Here is a 21,709-nt window from a genome sequence, read left to right as displayed (position 1 = left end):
AACCTTAAAAACAAATACAAGAACCGTTAGGGATGAGCGTGTTTTTGGGCTAGTCTTCCGGTTACCGAATATTAAAATTCTACCCAACTAGGGACGAAACTTATAAGTTAACATGATCGATTAATGTAACCAATTCCTTCCTAACTAACTCTTTACCTTTGGGCATTGACCCTGATCTACCTCCAATTCAATACGCACAGGCCGCCGTCCCGCACCACTAATCACCTATTCATTAAGGATACACGCATCAGGTGTGTGGACCACTGATAATACACCTTCAACATCATAAATATGTGGCGTGCGAATGTGTTTATTTCTCACAGATTATGTGCACAATTTACAAGTGTCAGTGGTGTAAAAACTTAAGTAAAAGTATCAATACTGCAATGTAGAAATAGGCCTACTCTGTTACAAGTAAAAGTCCGGTAATCAAAATGTACTTGAGTAAAAGTGCAAAAGTATTGGCATAAAAATATACTTAAAGGACCAAAAGTAGAAGGTTTTCAAATGTATGTATAGGCTATATGGCTGACGTGGTTAATGTATGTTTCGTAATAATAATCACTATCTACAAAGTAACTAAAGTTGTAAAACAATTGTAGAGGAGTAGCCTAAAAGTACAATATTTGCCTCTGAGATGTGGAGTAGGCCTAGAAGTTAAAGTACTGAAATACTCCATTAAAGTAAAAAAATACCTCAACATTGTACCTAAGTACAGTACTTGAGTACAATTAGTTACTTTCCACCACTGATTATTTGTACAATTTACAAGTGATGGCTCGAGCATAGATGAAGGCATCTTTTGGAGTTGTCTCTTGTCAGCTGAAGAGGGAGTAGGAAATGGCACATGGAATGTTTGGACATTTGAAAGGAAGAGAGCCATATCCGCCCACTCAATGACCCAGAACCATTTGTCGTTTTGACCTAGGTGACATATTGCCAATTCAGTCACTTGGCTTATAGCTAGTTGAAAATATAAATCTTATGACATTATTTCTAGGTGGTCAAAGGTGAGACATCATGCACTGCCCCAATCATATCTTTGACTAATTTATCTTTTTCGACACATGGTGGTGCCCTTTAGCCATACTAAACCAAATTGCTGTACAGTATTAACAAACGTTTGCAGAGAATATGCAAAGGAACTGTACATGTCCACATCTCAAAAAGCATAGACTGGGCTGATGTATAAAATATGCCAAAGTGAATATTCATAGCCCATGATGTCAGTAAAATGTCTTCAAGTCTAGAAAGGGAAACAGTTAAGACTTAGAAAAGGCAATGATGTTGACTGAAATTGTTTTATCTTTTTAATTGATCATTAAAGTATAGGCTAAATGAGACATGACCATGAAGAATTTGAGAAAAAGAAACAATCGATACAGCAATGTTCTATTTTTCAGCATTTGGTAATAGGTGGTGTAATGTGTTAAACACATCCCATAACAATACTCTTCCTTTCAGCAATGGCTGTGCAGAGATGCACGTTTAGACAAAAAATACTAATTACTGTGCAGTTTGTTGCTGTTTTTATGCAATGCAGCAGGTGAAATTTCCTACTGTTACTGAAATCAAATTAAACTTGAACCTCAAATTAACCTTAAACATTTTGGCAACAATACATTTATTTTTCAGAGGGATAGATTGGCCACTATAAAAACTGTTTGTGTAAGTGTAACATTAGCCCTAATCTGAGATTAAGTTAACTTCACATAGTCAAGGACATTTCAACTAAAACGTTAGTTGAAATATCACTTTAACAGTCACGCCTTTCAGTGCAAATGTGCAAAATATGAGAATATGTCAAATTAATGTTCAGAAACAGTCAAGAAGTACTGTATAGAGTAAAGACTTCTACAAACGTAAAAAAACCCCAAACTTCTGCACAATCATGATTTATGCACTTCCGCCATTTCAACAATCTTTTCAGTATGGCTAGCCACACTAGCAGCATAGCAACACAGACTAAATCTAAATATTTGCTCAGAAAACTTTAGACAGTTTGATTATTAAGAAAATAAGAACATAATCAACATAATCTTGATAATAAATCTGATTTACACATTCAAACAATTTAAGTAATTTTTCCCCACACTTCTTCTAACATTCAACTTGGATGTCAATTATAAAATCTTCAACAAGGCAATGTCTAAAATATTTTTTACGAAGCTTTTTTGGCACTATATTAATAACATATAAAAAGGTGTACGGTTTAAATAAAAAGGAAGGCACATTATTATCAAGATCTTAAGTTAAGTTGAACATTTCAAGTGTTGTTTTTTATTTATTTATTTTATCTATTAAAATTATTTACCCAACCCCTTTGTCAATACCGCCTGTAGGCATGTGACTTCTATGAGTCTCCATGAAGTATAGTGTAAAGCATCTCTTGTAAACATGACATAATGGAGAAAAAAGGTTCTGTTCATCACATACCAATAAAAAATAAAATAAAAAAACACTTTAAAAGTGAGCATATTGGCGGAACATCATTGGGACTCAAACCTTTATTTGATGGCTATGTGACTGTCTGAATTAAACCTCCAATAGTGAAATTAAAGTTGGCTGTACAGTGCACACTGTCAGTAACACCCATCATGTCAGTGAAGGGGACTTGCTGAGTCACTCTGGCACACACACATCCACTTCAATGGATGTTTGTTTTGGGTCAGTCAGAACAGACGAGCCCCAGTCCCCACTACATAATTGCACTTGAGGTTAGTTGTCAAAAAAAGCTACATTTTGTGTTCCTTTTGTCCGTTTCTTTCCATCAATAATCTTATAGCTTCCACGATTACAGATAGGAAGGGGGCCCTGTATGATGGCAGGGTTGCTACAGCGGTTTGCAGTCTGGCTCGTCTCAGCCGTGCAGATCATCATCATCCAGGTATTTCTTACGCCGCTGGCAGCGTGGGCAAGAGGGCGACTGTGCATGGCAGGCCAAGTGAAACACAGCCTTACAGTCTTTACACCTGGAAGACAGAAAGAAAGGTGCATGAAGATGAGGACTGAGGAAATTAAGCAAGAATGCTTATGTAAGATAAACCAATGTGATTCTCCTCCTGAAATATGTCTATGCTCAATGACATTTTCAAAACAACAAAGCCTACAAATTTGCACAAGTGTAGCCAATTATTTGTACCCCTTCATCTCCCAAATTTAGACATAATGGAAATCAATTCCTCCCCATAGATTTCTGTATGTTCACTGCTGTTGTGCTCAACTGAAATGCCATCGATAAGTCCTATAGCGTGTGTGTGAGAGTGTGTTGAACTTAAGTGAATTGTGTGGGTGTGGCTGCTGCCTACCGGGTGGTGCTGTCGACCTGGAAGGGGAAGATGACGTCGTTGGAGTTGCAGATCTGGCAGTAGAAGCCGCGCTGGCTGCAGAGTTCACATTGGTGCACATGGCTGGAGGCGAACTGCACCAGTGTGCTCAGGTATGCCACGTATTGACCTGCCGCTATCTGCAAAACACACACAATGATATATATGTATATCAAGGAGGCAAGCTTGACTATAAAGAGTCATGTGATAAGTTATGGAGTGTTTCTTAGTGATATTATCGTTGAAGGAGAGAGTGAAGGTGAGATCACTCTTTCATCTCGCCGCATCACAATCACATGCGAGTAGTGTTCGGAAGTATTGTTTACCACATCTAAGTATTACTTCCACATTCTTAAATTGTAGTTGATGTTGTTATCTGGGTTAGGGTTAGGGTTAGCCATAAGAAATTCCAAATCAGAAAGATTATTGAATATTATATTAAAATTGATTAACTACCTGGTCCGTTTTTATACTCTCTGATAAATTAACACTCAGGACACTGAACGCTGAGCTGAATATATCATAACAGTCATAGAGGAGGCAGTATGAAGCATTTGCATACCTGTCGCAGGTCTATCACGCTGTAAAGATGGCTGGACTCCAAGAGGTATGTCCGCTGCTGCAATCTGAGGAGAACCCAATAACAAAACAATGCTTGTTAAATATACAAAAACATGAAACAACCTAAAATTCCAATGTCGATAACGGCAACACAAAGCGGTATATTCGTTAAACACATTAAGCCTGGTATCCCAATTTTGAAATAGCAGATCTACAATCTCACAACTAAAGATGTGATGCATTATGAGCTTGTAAATTGGCTATTTCTACTACTATATCGGTGCCTGAAACTCGGGAACCACACAAGTCGGGAATGATGAAAGTTGATGCAAGTTGGGAATGCATGCCCCACCCAGTTATTCATACCCGTTATACCCATTATCCCCATCTGTTTGTCTGTATCCCATTTATGCCCATACCTGGATATTAGTCCAGATTTCCAAAAGTCTTAACCCTGGAGGCAAATTGTGTTAATTTAGGGTAAACATGTTTTTTAGGGGTATTAAAGCAGTTGTTCACCCAAATTTGTTCTATCAATCACACACCCCATGAAGCCTTGAATTCATGGAGATTATTTTGTTTTTGTCACATTCCTAAGCCAATAATTTGCATGTCACATTTTGGGAAGAATCGCACCTCTTAACATTGAAACCTGGAAGCCTCAAGTCAAATTTAATATAAGATAGGATTTGTTGAATGACAAAGTACTGTATATAGGACTGAAGTGCTTAAAACAGTCCAACAAATCTAACATGGACAGTTTCGCACAACACAACGTGCCCTCCATACCTGGCTTGGACCTTCTTACAGGCACCACTGCGGCAAGTGAGCAGGTAGTCTCCCAGCAGGCGAAGGCTCTGACGGAGGCGGTGTGCCTGGCCCATGGGTTCGGCGTGCGCCATCAGCTCTGGGTTCAGCTGCTCCAGGTTCAACAGGGGCTCCTGCTCGATCTCCTCCAGCAACCCCAGGGCCTTCCGGGAAACCTGATGAGGCACACACGCACACAAGGTACATAAGAGTAAAACTTATTTTTGTTTGGCTTCTTCAGACATTGCTGCAGCATTAGTAATAAAATAAAAGACAGTAGGCTAATAATAAGGGAATACAATAAATCAACATATATACAACGTATGCACGATGATGCATTGTTTGCTTTGAAATGCTTGGGGAGGTCATTATGTGAAATGTTGCACAAATAAAATTTCTATTGCTGTGTAGTCTATATTGTTTCCAGAGGTATTTAGAGAACTTAAGGTTCCGTTTTATGGCCTTTGGCCCTGTATGTTACAGCACATCTCCAATGCTGGACCCACCTCTCGAGCTGTGAGGTCCCAGTTGTGCACCATGCGGGCTGGGATGATCGTGGTGTCACCAAGGTGACAGGAGTCACAGTAGTACTGGCCCGAGAACTCACACAGCCGCGCTCTTCCCAGGGAGAGGCCGATCTGCTTAGCGCAACCTGAATGAGGGACAGATGCAAGGATATAAATATAGCAAACACATACTGTATACCTAGTTTCACGTCAAGGTTGTGGTATGGCTTTACCACAACCTTGGAATAATTTAGCTAATTTTGATACATCGGGGAGAAAGTGTCACTACCTGCTGTATCCTCATTCTCTTTTTTTCTTACAACACAAGAATACAAAGTTTCTTTCATTTCTTAAGAATTAACTGCTTGAACTGAACTGCCTTTTTCTTGTTCAACTATACCGTAGATGCCTAGAATTACATTCATTTCCTTACAAACTATGAAACCCCAAAGTTCACATGTATTTTATATTTAGAATAGGCAATTCTTTTTAACCCTTTTCTCCACAATTTAGTCGTTATGCCAATTAATTCCTCCCCACACACATTTGTGTGTTGTCAGTGCTGCCTCCGTCCTACAGGTGCCGCCCCAGCCCGTAGGACTACATGCAGTGACAAAGATCACCCTCCCCGGCCAGCAATTCTGTTCATATACTGTACACGCTCGGTTGGATTCGAACCCCACGACTCCATGGTGGTGGGCAGGTACTTTACCACTGCGCCACCCGAGCCCCCCTACATCTCACATGCATTTAATTTACAAACATATTTTGTAGCTTTAATATACTTCAAATCCCCTGAAAGAAAGCAAACAATGTTTTTCTCTGTGAGATTGGACCAAGGCCAACAAATGCATGTGATGATATCATGCATATATAACTAGCCTACTTTCTGTAACTTCCTGAAACTACAGGCCCATGTGAGCAGAGGCTCTTTACTTCTCTATTGTCACTGTGTATTTATATAGAGCAGCACACACAAATCTCTCCCATTGTAACAATACATCCAGCAACGAAAATTTAAAGTCATTATATGGCAGGCCAGAATTTAATTACCCGCCAATTTAACTACTTAAGCCCTATATACTTTGTTGTCGAACTTTCAACTTGTAGATCAGCTGGGTAAATAGTCAGAGTCTGATGACCTGCAGTCAGAGTCTGATGACCTGCAGTCAGGAATCCCCAGGACCCACGCATCTGGAGCTTGCAAGAGACCGCCTTATTATAAGACATGCATGTGATGGGGAATAAAAGACTGGGAGATGTGGAGAATGGATAAAAATAAAAGAGGACAGTCATAGGCCCATTGACCACTTCAACCCTACATACTACTTTGATTGCGGACTCCTTGTTTCCCTCTACACCAAATCTCTTCATGGAAAATAACTAATCTGCAAGCTCACAAGGCGTCACGTTGCGACACGTTGTGAGCTTGTAAAAATTGTGGCCAACGCCTCACTACTGGCACTCAGCATTACGGGTTGGATTGGGGTTAAGTCTCTGCGACATACTAGCGTAGGGGGTGTACTTGTACATCAAAAGCTGCCTCACGCTACGGTGGTAACCAATGCAAGGTTCAACAGCAATGTCTTGCTCAAGGACACAATGCCAGGAGGAGGCAGGACAGGAACCGGGAACCTTCTGATTCCCAGAAGGCCACTCTACCTCCTTCATTTACGCTGTTACAGAACAGACTGTGATGATATTTGAAGTGACATACTTGCTTGCACAACTGAATATTTTCCAAATGGTTAAAGCTCACTTTACATGACAGTGTTAGTAATGTTTGAAACTTATACCACACAGCTCATGAATGGGGCAACAATTAAGAAGGGGTTGTTCAAATCATTGCTTCTCCCACTGTTAAATTGAAAGTCATACTTGCATGGATCCCACACTTTTGGATAACTAACAGGATGTTTCTTTGACACAATGGACGAACAAAGCCTGCCTGAGGTGGTTTTTAACCATGTTAAATACTATCTGCGTTTTATTGTTTTACAGTACCTATTCATGCTGCACAAACTGGTCTTTGAAACAGCACCTTTAAGAAATATTCTACCTGCTGCTACTTTTTCCCCCCACCTGTGTATGATGCTGATGTTTCACTTTTCATTTGTTCCATTTAGCCTGTTTTCTATCTCTTAGTGTCCCTTTGCTCTCACTCTATCCTATTTCTTCTCACAGAACACTACCAAACAATGGAGCGCGCACGGAAAAGAATATTTCACCCACTGCTTTACACCTGAAAACTCTGATGTGACAAATAAAACTGATTCTGGATCTGTTCAACTGCCTTCAACAACAAGTTGAGACAGGAGTGCAACCAAGCTGAAAACTCCCAAATCACCTGCACACTTGAAGTTCTGCTTGTCCAGACCCCTCTCTGATGGCACAGTGTATAGATGAGCCAGCAGCACTCCATCGCCTTTTAGTCTGTGTTGCACCAGTCTGTGGATGTTTCCCGCAATGCCCTGACCCCCTGCTGCTGGCTCCTCCGATAACCCATCCTCCCCGCTGTCCAGGTAGGAGTCCAGAGCTCCTCGGATCAGAGCCCTCCAGGCGCGCGCCTCCTCGGGGCTCTCCGCTCTCAGCCTCAGTGTCTCCTTGCAGGTCAGGAGTTTAAAGAAGGCCTCTCCTCCCAGCGATACGGCCGGAACAACATCGCGAATGACTTCGATGGGGTGGCCCATCCGCAGAGACTTCCGCCCTTCCTGGACCCAGAAGCCCTTCAAGACCTCTAAGGAGAGGGAGAAGACAAGCCGCACCCACGTCCGGCCATCAGCGTCTGGCGAGAAGTACAACACGGCTTCTTTGATGGCGTCTGGCTCTGGGTCGGCGGACCGTGTCCAGTCTAGGTTCTGTGGAGGGAGAGGTGGAGGCGCCGTACACCCTCCACCGCCCTCCACGTCCGTGGACGATAAGCCTCGTTCAGGGCTGGAAGGGGCGGAGGAAGGCGATGGCGAGGGTTCATTCAGACCGTTTGTGAGGGGGACCTGCAGCACTTCCCACTGCTCGTCCACGAGGGACGTCGGGCGACATTTGTTAGCCGCCTCCACAACGCGGTCCACCCAGTCCTCGGCCTCGTCATGATTGGCTGCCCGGAGGTAGAGGCGCTTACCCGAGAAGGCCAGCTCGAAGCGCCTGTCGGTTGAGGTGACACGGGCGTCCTCACAGCGCAGCAGGGAGAAGTTCTCGCAGCCGGTGCGCTCCTCAGCATCGAGGTAAAGGCGGAACTCAAAGGGGGACAGCTCACAATAGTAGTCTCGCCACCTACCCAAAACACCGGCGCAGTATTCCAGGTGACCAAGCTTCAGCAGGCCGCGGAACGGGTTGGACAGCCCTGACAGGTAAAAGATGGGGAAGATAGGGAAGTGAAACAAGGACAAGACAAAGTTAGCACAATACAATACCAATTTGGCTATTGGTTTACTTTCATTCTGACACGTCTAAGATTATTATTTTGGGTGTGACAAAAGCACAAAACCGGTTTCAGCAGTACACCTGATCCTACTACAGTCACCAGACAAGGGCAGTGATGAAGAAAACATGAAAAGGGAGCAGGGTTGGAAAGGTAAAATAAATATTACTGTAAGGTTCAACATTAATGAGGAAGTGCTTAAAATGATTAAGCCCATAAAAAAGGGAATGATAATCACAATATATCAACACACAATATTAAGCGGTGTACCAGGCTTTGTTAAAGTAGATGGTTTTTGTATGCGTTTTCACTTGTGATTAAAGTAGAAAATTAGGCAAAATTAGGATAATCTATTTATATTGACAAACTGATTTAAGTTGAATATTTCACTAAAAGGCACTGACTAACAGTAGAACTTGACACTTTCAACTCTGTGAATAATTTGTAAAAAAAAAACATTTTAGAAAAACAGATTGGAAAAAAATAAAATAAAAACGTCAATCCTTGCAAATGTCTTAGGGCATAATTTAGGAGACTGCAATTTGTCTTGGACTTGCTGACTATAATGTTCCTTATAATACACTCATGGTTTGGAAGGGTGTGAGGAAATACTTGAAGTTTCCTAAACATGACAACATGATTTCCCCACACAGTAAAGAAATATTGGACTTCTTTACTGGAAACTGGGGGAATTGACACATCTCTACACCAAGAATATTTTTAAATCAAATAATCTCTTATTATAAAAAAAAAAAAAATTAATATCTATATATATTTTTTTATGTTTTTTATTTTTTTTCCAATGTAACATATTGCATATATCACATTAAATGAAACCCCTCTCCACCAACAACTACTCTCAACATTTATCTTAAAATTCAAAAAAGTCTACATCTATTGTCCTTCACCGACATTGAAGACCCAAGAGAGAAATCTTTGCCTGGGACCCAAACTAGTGAAAATAGCAAATCTACAAGCTCACAACGTGTCGCTTTGCGCCGCTTTGTGAGCGTGCAGATCTGCTATTTTCACTAGTTATTAAACATTTGTTTTATAATTTATTTCAATTTTATTCATGAAAGTCTTTTTGAAAAATGTTTGAATTAGTTTTCAACACATGATAATAATTCATGACAATAAACAAAGGGATATTCACTTGCAACCCACAAAAATGGGTGTTTGGGAAACAGAGATCTACATCTAGCCAATGACCAGTGTGTTTTCACCAAATAAAATACCTATTTTTCTGTGGTGAACCACGCTGGGGGGTGACTGAGAGACCTCGGGCTCAGAAGTGGGGGAGATCAGCCCATTAACACTGGATGAGGACTCCTCTAGGTCCGACACTTCCTCAAGGTGGGGCTTGTAGATGTCGTCGTCTGAGATCCAGGAGTGGGTATACTGCAGATGACAGTACAAAGTCATTCTCTCTGCTCTACAGAGTTATGTGAAATGTACTAACTTACAGTAAGAATAATACATGAATTTCCCCACAGGATCAATAAAGTCTTATACTGTATATATATATATATACACACTTGGTTGCACTTTGTGTCACACACTGAAAACCACCGCATCTACAAGCTTGTAGATCCGTTCTTTTCGGTGCGCATCAGAAGCTGCAAGCAATGCGAACGGAGAACACCACATACATGTAGGAAGGATAGAAGTGTGAACTGAATCACTTATGTACTGTAGGAATAATACAACAATACGAGTATATCAATGAGTAGAAATATTGCATCTGGTCATTCTGGTGCTTGTTTATTGCACGTTTGTTCCAATGTTACAGTGATGTTAGTGATGTCCATGCAAAAACAAAAAAAAAGGTTTTATACTGCTCTACTCTACTGTGCTTACCAGAGATACCAAACAGTGCACCAAACAGTAACCCTAACCCAGCAACAATTGGATATTAGATCACTAAAAAAAATAGCGAATGGGCTCTACATTAGGCAAACTTCTCAGCAACAGTGGAAATGCACAATTTCTAGATGTGCCAACAGCTTCCCTGAAATTTCTGTGTGACATATCATTTTGTCATTAACCCAGAGCGAACAGGTGACTGCCTTGATAAACAAGCTTTTAAGTTAACTCCTAATCTATAATGTTTCATAAGAGTTGTGTGTGTTACGGCACACTACAGCAATGTGACAAATGTTTTATGAAACCATAAAACACGAGGGATGACAACGACCTTCACATAACATCACACTTACAGTAGGTTATAGGACAAGGACTTTGGATGTCAGAGGAACAATGCGTGTGTGTGTACTGTACTTGTATTACTATACTTGTCAAGATAAATGTCCCCACAAATATAGTAGAATTTGAGAAATAGACATTATGAGGACCATTTTGGGATTAGGCATTTAGAGGTTGGTTTAGGGGTTGGGTTGGAGTTATGCCTGATTTATACTTTGCGCCAGTGTCACGCACTGACAAATAGCTGATCTACAAGCCCACAAAGGCTGTTTTTCTGCCATCCTAATAATATATATATGTCCTAACATCAAAATATCATATATGTGTAATGTGTGTGTGTGTGTGTGTGTGTGTGTGTGTGTGTGTCACTTTCACTACCCCATTTGTCTGCAAATACACTTACTGAGAGCGATTCTGCTGACATTTTCCTGCTAAGCATACTGGCGGAGCGAGAGAAGGCAGGATCAGAGAAAACAGTTCTGAGCCCGTTTGCTGAAGGCTCAGAGCTGCACTCTGCGGGGTCCTTCATCACCTCTACTTCAGTGTCCTTCTGGACAATCTCAGTCTCCTTCTGATAATTGGTCGCCTGTTCCTCCTCCACGGGCTTGCTGATGGCCACTTCTGTGTCCGAGCGCGACTCGGAGGAGGTGTCAAGCCGTGATCCTGAAGAACCGAGCACCGATTCGGGTGCCGGTTCTGACCGTGGCGGTGAGGGACTTGTTGTCCGGTCTGCAAGAACGGGGACGGCCGTGGCCGGGCCGTGGATCTCGCTGTCGGAGCCGCTGCAAGCAGTGGTATCAGATATGTGGTCGGGACCCACACTGGAGACAAAGGAGTCTTCCTCGCGCATGGAGTCCTGGCTGGAGTGTCCGCTGCTCCGAAAGTCTGACAGTACACTGCAGAGACACGACAAGTTTCAACCAGTGCACGGCACGGCAGGAGGACAACATTTCATTTGTAAATGAAGGTGGATGCATTTGATAACATTTCATACAAATGTATATATTCTGTAAGAGCAAGAAGTCAATACATTTACATTGGTTGACTTTACCACAGACAATGGTAAATATTGGTAATAATGGTAGTAATTGTTATTAAAGAAGCCTGCACATTCTCTCCATATAGGTTAGTACACTCGATGTTATACTTCCTTCTTCATGGTTTCTTAATTTCATTTACTCTGAATTTGGGCTGATGGTTTGCACTTTTTTAATGGGTGTGCACTCAGCTGAATAAATTAAGAAAATGTCCACTGGTTCCCAGCACTTAGCTTTTAATATCATTCATCTTATGATATTATTGGCATTCTACATAATGCAATTGCATGCACACACACACAAACAGAAACGTACTCTTTGGGTGGCCTCTTGGTGCTGCTGTCCCCATTGAGGGACAGATCCAGGTCACTGCGGGGATCCTGGCCCTGCAGGAGGCTGTCAGAGCTCAGGCTGGACGACAGCTGAGAGGAGCCCGTTGTGTCCAGGCTCAAATTGGACGAGTTCATGGCGGTCCTGCTCCCTGGTAACGCCCCCGTTCCCTTTCCCACCAGCACGCCCCCTGGGCCCCCTCTGTGCACCTCCACCGTGTCCGAAGTGCCCGACGACTGAGATGCGGTATCCCACGACTCCTTCGGCTGGGAGGCCGTACCGTTAATAGAGGGTGGTTCGAGCGCGTCCGCCTGGGCGGCGGGGCAGAGCCCGGCTAGAGCCAGCGGGGTGGTGGTCCACTCGTTGAGGACGGCCGACTTGTAGGAGAGGTCGAATGTGAGCGAGGCCAGGCCCTGCAGGTAGCTGATCAGCACCTCCCGCTCCTCTGCGTTCAGGAGCAGTGCGGTGGGCTGGTAGTGGGCCCCCAGCTTGGAGCCCTCCCTGAACAGGGAGACCAGGTAACACTCCAGCAGGCCATGGTTGAGCGCCAGCCGGAGCCAGGCACGGCACCGGCCCACATCTGTGCTCACGAAGCTCAGCTTCTCCAGTTCCTCGATCACATCACTGGACAGATAACAGTATTAATAATAATTCACTTATTTGGGTAGCATCTTTCACAGTTCACACACCTCATGTAATGGTTATTAACCATGTTGAACCTCATTATAGGCATAGTAATAAAATAAATCTGAATGTTGTTGTTTTTTATAGCATCATTGTGAGCTTGTATAGGTTTTTTTTAGGGTTGTCCGATATTGGCTTTTTTACTGATAACCGATATACCGATATTGTCCAACTCTTAATTACCGATACCGATATCAACCGATACCGATATATGCGGGGATTATTGTGATTAGGGTAAGCTCAAATTTCATATCACACACACCATATACAGTAAGAACTCCTGTAACTTATTTATAAAGCAAAAAAAAAAAAAAATGTTTTTTTTTTCCAAAAACCGATACCGATATTTTCCCGATATCAATTTTTATGCTAATATCGGCCGATAATATCGGGAGGCCGATAATATCGGACATCCCTAGTTTTTTTTTCTTTCTAATTTGTAAATAGGGCTTAAGTGATTCATGACAATAAATGATATAGAACCAAAAACAGTTACAGTAAAGTAAAACATTATCAATAAAATATAGTTCAAGAAGCACCCGCTTAGATGGTTAATACAGGGCATTTGGGCATGGAAAGTTGACTAGTAGCCGATGTTGAACAGGTGCTGACTAGTAGTTTACTGTTACGCAGTGGTAAGCACCAAAACTTAGTAGTGTTTGGTGGTATTTGGTCATATTGATGATAGAAGTGTTGATTACGAGCTCCTCAATCAACAATTACTACAGCACAGCCAAGAAAGCAAAGCGACATTAACTTTTCTTGAATGGGAACAAAGCTTGCTCTGGTGGCAATATCTTTACTGTATACAGTATGAGAATTTACATGAGTACACCAGGTACTGTTAAGCAGTACCTGGTGTACCTGCCACCTCGGTTCCAGTGTTTTCCAGTGTGGACTCCATATACACGCCTATCCCCTGATTCTGAACATATTTGGAGAATAAGAATAGCAAACATTACACTTTGGGCTTCAAATGTTTTCATATTTGGTAGACCTTTTTTGCCAACTGTTTAGATAAGTTGTGATATCTAAGGTCTAATTGGTGAAACCAGGCTACGGGTTGAATAATGTCCTCGGCTGTGGGGAATAAATAAAAAGTTGACTGAAAAATCTTTTAATGTAATACTGCGTTGCTTAATATTATGGGTGAATTGTGGTTATCGTTGGCCTGGTCATTTACTTTTGTAACAATCTATATAGCTCCGATTTAGAGTTGAGTTGTGAGCTATTTTTGGCAAAGAGATTTGGTGTACTGTAGACGGAAAAAAACGGTTGAACAGTTGTAACTCAGGTCATATAAATCTAGAGGGTTTTTGTGGTTAATAACATCATATTGTCTGTGGTATGTGAACCTTGTTGAGCTTTTCACTCACCGGTGGGTGACAGTTTTGAGCAGGCTCCAGAAGACGGGCTGGGGGAGGGATCCCCTCGCCCTCTTCTTTTTCCGGCCAGCGGCCTCGGAGTGGATGTGCTTGCTCTTGAGGCCATGGATGAAGATGGCCTCCAGGGCACAGCAGAGCAGGTTGGCATCCCCATCTTCGCTAGTCACCACCGCATCTGACGTCACATAGCGCTTCTGCAGGGCCTTCAGAGACAGCACCAGCTTCTCTTTGATCCGCTAACAGAAACAAGATGATTATTGTGGAAATAGGTAAATAATAAATACATTTTTAGAAAATGGTGGCGCTATAACAGGTTGATTCGAATAATTTGGGCTGGAGGGTCTTCCCTGACCTACTGGGAGTGTGCGAGCAAAGTTTCACAACGATCGGACGGACAGACAGAAAACATAATCCGTCGCCTTTGGCCTGGTTGAGGATAATAAACATTATTATCCCTGTTTAGCCTTGTTTCCATGTACTGACCCTCTAAGGTGAGGATCTCAGATTAAACCTATAAACTTAATTTAAAATCAATATTGATAATTAAGGCCTAAACATAAAGAGACTGCTTTTCATGTTAGACACAAATACAAGCATTCAAATATGGAATGGATCTTATTTTGAATGAGGGAACAATAGGAAGATACAACAGTGGCAAAACTTGGGGAAAAACATTTGTCATAGTTCCATTAAGAGAAGAGGAAAAATGGCTCATTGACCATGTGACTTTCAAACGTTTACCTATTGAGTCACCTCCAGTCAGCTGACAGGCACAGAGTGAACATCAACATGCCCACATTATGCAATACACTATAGGCCTAAATAGATTATTCATCAACAGTTATCAGACTGAGAATGCCATTGTCTGTGTTCTGTACATTGGGTACTGTAGCAGCTGTGCCGATGTCAGCAGAGCCTTTCTACAAATGCATTACTAGGCTACACAATAAAATCCAGTTCAATTAACACTCAGGATTTTACCATGTACTCTGACTGAAATCCACCCAAAACCAACCAGCTGTCGCTATGTCTAATTGGCAATAATTATGAATAACAGCCAGTCAGACAGTTTCCCATGAAATGTACATATCTGGCATCAGTTTTTAGCCCCACAGCATTTAACCCCACGTTGCTTGGATGTGAGGACAAGGCTGACCTTTTGGCTTTGATTGATTCACTCAATATTCACACAATATTAGACTTGATTAAGGCCCTCAGGCCAGGGCCTTTGAAAGTATCAAGATAAGCAGCAGATAAGATTCTGAATAACATGTTAGTCGTTAGCCATGAAATGTCACAAATCAATGCAAAACTGTAAGGATCTAATCTTCTAGAGTTACAAAATCGTAAACAACATGGGGCTGTTGCTTTACCTGTGTGACATCTTTGGCCTCCGGTGATGGGTCTGGTGTCTGTGTGGCAAGCATGGCACCTCCAGAGAAGGTTTTATCCCCACATGGCACGCTGGCACACAAAAACAAAACAAAACATATTCCTTTAGGAATCTGCCCAAGGAGGCTGGGGCTGGATTGGGCACATCGGGGGAAATCAAAACACCCTCCAAAACGACCAGACAGGCCTTAACCTACAGGCAAAAAGAAAGTCAGGAAGACCTAGTAACGGCTGGAGGAAGGCCTGTCAACCGAAAGAGAAACCCAGAGAAACCAGCTGGCTCATTGAAAACTGCCAAACATCTCTTCCTTCCCATTGTATTCATGACTTACTTACTTCCCTGTTGAAACGTTATCTGACATGGCAGTTGGGTAAATATTAAACTGAGTGGGTGTGTTTGCAGCCAGATTGCCAATACACATCACATCACAATGAATGAATCCCCCTCATATTGCATTATGTTGTCTATGAAATTGCATCCGAAATCAAATCACTGCAAGTTAAAAGGCACTTCTGTAATCAAGTCATGTGACAGTGATTAGAGGGTTCTTTTTGGCTGCAGGGAAGCAGCCACACACAGATGATAGTAGTGAGTGTAAATCACAGCATTGTCACACACCCATGGGTTAAATATGTCCAAATAAATGTCCACTTTGTTACATTTGTAGCCAGTCAGAGATTTTACAAAAAACATATCAAGAAATTCAACCAAAGAACAAGATTTTGGGGCAGGATCTCCTCGTTGGTCAGTGGTACTAGGAATACACTGAGGACATTAGCTGCTGGAGCACTCATCAAATGTAATTTCGACTATGCATGCACCTCATGGTACTCTAGCACCACAAAGGCATTAAATAAATTACTTCAGAGTTCAGACCTCTCAAAATAAACTGATCAGTTTACTACTTAACCTCACACCTAACCTAGGACTCACCTAACTAGCGTTGATGATTTTACTACGTCTTTAAATGTCTTGATGAATTGAATACACAGGACCACAATTTGTGTTATCCCTTGGCCTTTAGCATCATTGTATAATTGTACCACTTGTAACAGATCAGTGGTGTAACTAAGTACATTAACTCAAGTACTGTACTGAAGAGAGGCATTTTTTACTACTGGAGATTTCCAATTTTCTCAGAGGCAAATATTACACTTTTCCTCCACTACAATTATTTGAAAACTTTAGTTCCTAGTTACTTTGTAGATTTTGATTATTATCACAAAACATACAGTAACGGTAACCACTTCTGCCCTATATACATTGTGTCCATTTGAAAGTAGCCGATCAACAAGCTTGTAGACCTGCTATTTTCAAAAGATTTTTATACATTTGAAAAGTTGTGAAATTGGACAGTCTGCATAATTAGTACTTTCTACTTTTGGTACCTTAAGTTTGATTGATTGATTGATGTACTTTATTTAGTAAGACATGAGAACAGTACATGGCAGTACATAACAGTACATGGAAGTACAAATTCGCAATACAAGGTCTACTAAACTGGATAGCTCAGTTAAGCACGTAGCTTGTTTAAGATGAGATCCCCATGCACACAAATCATGTTGACATATAAGAGACAGACAGATATACACACTACTATACAGAATGTCATACAATCAGTTTGCAGGTTACTGGTATGAAGTATGAAGGGTGAAAAATATGTACAAAAAAGAAAGAGAGGGGGGGGGGGGGGTAGGTTAGGTTAGGACATGGGGTAGGTTAGGACTTGGACAGGGGCCATTTTTGAATTGCAGCCTCCTGAAGGTGTATCTTTAGGGCATTTTTGAAAGTGAGTAGGGTTTTACACTCCTTTACTCCTTTTGGTAGGGCATTCCACATTTTAGATGAATAGCATGAGAAAGAGTTCATTCCCTTTGTTGTGCCAAATCTGGGTTGAACATGGTTTGTGGAGCTGCCTCTGGTGTTATGATCATGGACTTGATTAACATTTTGGAAGTATTTTGACAAATACAGGGGGATCCCAATGTTGTGGTGTATCTTGAAGACCAGGCCCATAGCAAGTTGCTGTACTCTGTCCTCAACCCTAAGCCATCCAAGCCTAGCAAAATGGGCATGGGTTAGATGGGCTTTGTAATTGAGGCCAAGAAGTAGCCTTACAAGTTTGTTTTGGGATGTTTGGAGCCTTGTTTTTAGGGCCTTGGAGGTGTTGTGATACCATGAAGTGCATGCATAATCATAATGACCTTGTATGAGGGCCCCTACAAGAATCTTCAGAGTATTCTTACTGACTTTACGAACAAGCCTCCACATCCTCCGTGTTATTTTGTGGACCTTTTTGATCGTCTTTTCAGCGTTTTTGTCACCTGAGAGGTTTGCCTCCAAGATGGAACCCAGGTAGGTAATTTCCTCCTTTCTTGTGATAACATTTTCACCCACTTTGATCGTGAAACTCTCAGCCTTTCTAAGGTTAGGGTTGGACCCAAAGAGGATGGATTCAGTTTTACCCAGGTGTAATGAGAGTTTGTTGTCGGAGAGCCAGATGCAGATCTTGTTGAGTTCAGTGCTGAGAGTTTTCTCAACCTGCAGCCTGTCCCTGTCCGAGACCAGCAGAGCCGAGTCATCTGCGAACAGGAACAGTTTGCAGTCGCAAGCTGAGGACATATCATTCACATATATCAGGAACAGTAGTGGTCCTAGTATGCTTCCTTGAGGAACACCACAAGTCACTGGGAGGGGAGGGGACTGGGTGCCGTTTACTTCCACCACTTGCTCCCTCCCTTCCAGGTAGGATCTCATCCAGTTCACCGACGTGTCATCAAAGCCTATTGCTTTGAGCTTATTGATCATAATTGGGTGATTAACGGTGTCAAAAGCCTTCTGGAGGTCCAGCATGACCATGCCGCAATATTTGCCCTTGTCGACATCTTGTTTGATAGAGTCGTTCAAATAGAGAAGGCATGTGTCAGTGGAGTGGTTTGTTCTGAAACCAGATTGGAATTCGTAAATTAGATTTTTTTCGGCAAGGTACTTATCAACCTGTTCATAGACTATTTTTTCCATGACTTTCGAGATGGAGCTAAGAATAGAAATAGGGCGGTAGTTGCCAGGGTCTAATTGGTTTCCTTTTTTGTACAGAGGGGTCACTCTTGCTTTTTTGAAGTCGTTAGGGACCCGTCCCTGTATGATGGAGAGGTTTATTATGTGGGTAATGATTGGGGCAATGGAGGCGGCTGAGTCTTTTAGAAATTTAGCGGGGATGTTGTTGGGACCTGTGGCTCTGTGTTGTTGGAGTGCACTCAATTTTTTAAACACCTCATCTGTTGACACAGGGGAGAGTTTAAAATCATCTTTGCGTACACCCTGTTTATCGTAAAATGAATCAACATACTCTCCACCATGACTCCCAGAGTGAGGGGGTAGTTTTTCAACTAACTCTGAGGCCACGGTCGTGAAGAATATGTTGAGGATTTTACTCACTTCCCGTTTGGATGAAATGAGAGTGTCATTCACCTTGAGGTTTATGTTTGTAAACCTGGTTTTCAATTTCTTGCTGCAGCCTAGTAGGTTGTTGAATAGCTTCCAGAGCTCACGTGGTTTGTTTTGATTTTCCTCAATTTTGCCATCGAGGTAGCTTTTTTCTGCTAACAACAGCAGCCATTAACCTTGTTTCTTAGCATGTTTTTCTCTTTTTTGAGTTTCGCTACGTGGGATTCGAGACCTTTATTGAAGCTTTTGGCAAGTTTGATCCTACTTTTATGATAGTCAGAACACTTTTTGTCTCTGACTTTCATGGTAGTAAGGATATCCGAATTCATCCATGGAACCGAGCGGGTTTTGACCCTGATGGTTTTCATGGGAGCCACACTGTCCAAAATTTGAATGAATTTGGTTTTGAAACCAAGCCAAGATTCGTCTACCTGTGTGCTGTTTAGTACGTCGGACCAATCCTGTTCCTCCAGTCTGTGATCTAAGTCCTCACTCTTGTAGTTTTTGAGGTCTCTGATCGTGACTGTTTGGTGGTAACCGGTCTTAGGTTTACGTTTCTTTCTGGTGCAGAAGATCATGTTATGATCAGATATGCCACAGGTAGAAACACCACTATTGAGGATTTTGTCCTTGTCCGTTGTTAGAATGAGATCTATGATAGTTTGAGTGGAAACACACAGCCTTGTGGGCTGAGTGATCAGCTGGTGGAGTGAGTGCCGATTACAAAACCCCCTGAATGACTTAAACACTGACGCTTCCTTACGGAGCATGTCAGTGTTAAAGTCACCAAGAAGTACTGTCTCCTCATTGTCCACTTTAGCTAAACATTCATCAAGTCTATCATAGAAATCAGTCTGGTTAGGAGGTCTGTATATGGTACAGCATTTTCAAAAATGATCTCGACCCACACAGCTTCAATGTCTGCATCATTCAGGTCTTCGCGAAGGATGCAGACATTGTCTTTATGTACATACATGCATACGCCGCCCCCGTTTCTGTTCCTATCTTTTCTGAAAGGTTTGTAGTTTTCAATCTCAATATCAGTATCATCTATCGTATGATCAAGTTTCGTTTCAGAGAAAGTTAAAATGTCAACCTTACCATCATAAAACATCTGCTTGATTTGTGTTAGCTTGTCTCCTACAAGGGAATTCACATTGAATTCACATTGGAAAGTACATTTTGATACCAATACTTTTGTACTATTACTCAAGCAAATTTCTCGGACTTTTACTTGTAAGAGTATTTCTACATTGCAGTATTGATACTTTTATTTAAGTAAACAATGTGAGTACTTTTTCCACCACTGGTAGTATTCAATCAAACAAACAAACAACCAAACAAACAGTGTTGACTACATTAGGCTAAACTGTTCATTTCTGCTAAACTTTAGCAAACAAGCTAAAGCGCTTGTATGCCGGCAAAACCTAAACAATGCGATTCATACGTGTGAAAAATGGACAGAAGGACCCACAGATCACCAATGACAACAACATCAGCTGACACACACACACACACATACACACACACACACACACACACACACACACACACACGCACACGCACACACACAGTCACACTGCTGCTATACCTTACCTCGGTCACTACGGTCCCAAAACACGCAGAGCAGGCCAGGGACGTCCACGAGCAATGTCGCAAAAATATCGAATCAATTCGTCAGTTGGTTTTCCAACGCGACGGCGTTGAGACAAGTGTCTCTGTACAACAAGATGACAAAGTGTGACAACAAACAGTCTGCTGGTTTGTTGTTGTTGAGTCGCCTGAGAGCAGCAGAGCAAGCCAAGCACTGATGCATGACGGGAAGTGATACCAACTCATGTGACGGTATAGGGTACGTTTTTGCCTTGGATGAGTACAGCAGCCAACAACCAGCGGAACTGGAGGATTGATTGATTGATTGATTGATTGATTGATTGATGTACTTTATTTAGTAAGACATGAGAACAGTACATGACAGTACATAACAGTACATGGAAGTACAAATTCACAATACAAGGTCTACTAAACTGGAAAGCTCATTAAGCACTAAGCTTGTTTAAGATGAGATCCCCATGCACACAAATCATGATGAAGGCTCACCTCACCTTGTTGAGCCTTCCTACAGGCTACACGGCCTAAGGGTGGGCAGCATTTATTTCCAGAGGGCCATACTGACTTCGATAAAAATGAGTGAAGGGCCACACATTATACAATTGAAACACATAGTGCTGAATGATGTTAAAACTGCATGAATTTGGTAGACATGCCAGACTACTTTAGAATAAGGTCCTTGCTTTCACAACAAGAATGTTCATCAACAAAATGTTGATCTTTCTTTTTCTTTTTGTATCACTCTGGATTGATTGATTGATGTACTTTATTTAGTAAGACATGAGAACATCAGTGCATGGAAGTACAAAAAAAAACACAATACAAGGTCTACTAAACTGGGAGGCTCATTAAGCACTAAGCTTGTTTAAGATGAGATCCCCATGCACACAAATCATGATGACATATAAGAGACAGACAGACAGTCTGTGGTGTACTCTGTATGAGATTACAATGAAAAGATTACATAAAACAATCCACGTCAATGCCGTAACTCATCTT

The 21,709-nt window shown here is 41.8% G+C and overlaps 1 protein-coding gene across 1 annotated transcript; it reads right to left on the bottom strand.

The window, feature by feature from the left end:
* Nucleotides 1–1,296: 1,296 nt before the first annotated feature.
* plekhm1 (pleckstrin homology domain containing, family M (with RUN domain) member 1) lies at nucleotides 1,297–20,877 on the bottom strand. Its single transcript, XM_084077880.1, has 12 exons — nucleotides 20,696–20,877; nucleotides 15,633–15,723; nucleotides 14,251–14,495; nucleotides 12,176–12,814; nucleotides 11,227–11,719; nucleotides 9,857–10,019; nucleotides 7,548–8,540; nucleotides 5,201–5,346; nucleotides 4,677–4,870; nucleotides 3,889–3,952; nucleotides 3,309–3,466; nucleotides 1,297–2,972 (listed from the first exon to the last, which is right to left on the bottom strand). The coding sequence occupies exons 2-12, from the start codon at nucleotides 15,684–15,686 to the stop codon at nucleotides 2,861–2,863; spliced, it is 3,261 nt and encodes a 1,086-aa protein (XP_083934006.1). The 5' UTR covers nucleotides 15,687–15,723; nucleotides 20,696–20,877; the 3' UTR covers nucleotides 1,297–2,860.
* Between the last annotated feature and the right edge of the window lie 832 nt (nucleotides 20,878–21,709).

The sequence above is a fragment of the Gymnoscopelus microlampas genome (assembly GCF_963454915.1).
Source record: "Gymnoscopelus microlampas genome assembly, chromosome: 14".
Taxonomy (NCBI): domain Eukaryota; kingdom Metazoa; phylum Chordata; class Actinopteri; order Myctophiformes; family Myctophidae; genus Gymnoscopelus; species Gymnoscopelus microlampas.
The sequence above is the reverse complement of the archived record's forward strand: the minus strand, read 5'-3'. Positions and strand labels throughout refer to the sequence as shown.

Bases quoted from the DNA above. Each gene is read 5' to 3' on its own strand.
- plekhm1 (XM_084077880.1), bottom strand. From the start codon at position 15,686: ATGCTTGCCACACAGACACCAGACCCATCACCGGAGGCCAAAGATGTC. The intron at 11,720-12,175 runs GTACGTTTCTGT...GTGTCTCTGCAG, and splicing joins ACCAAGAGGCCACCCAAAGA to TGTACTGTCAGACTTTCGGA. The intron at 2,973-3,308 runs GTAGGCAGCAGC...TCTGTCTTCCAG, and splicing joins CAGGTCGACAGCACCACCCG to GTGTAAAGACTGTAAGGCTG.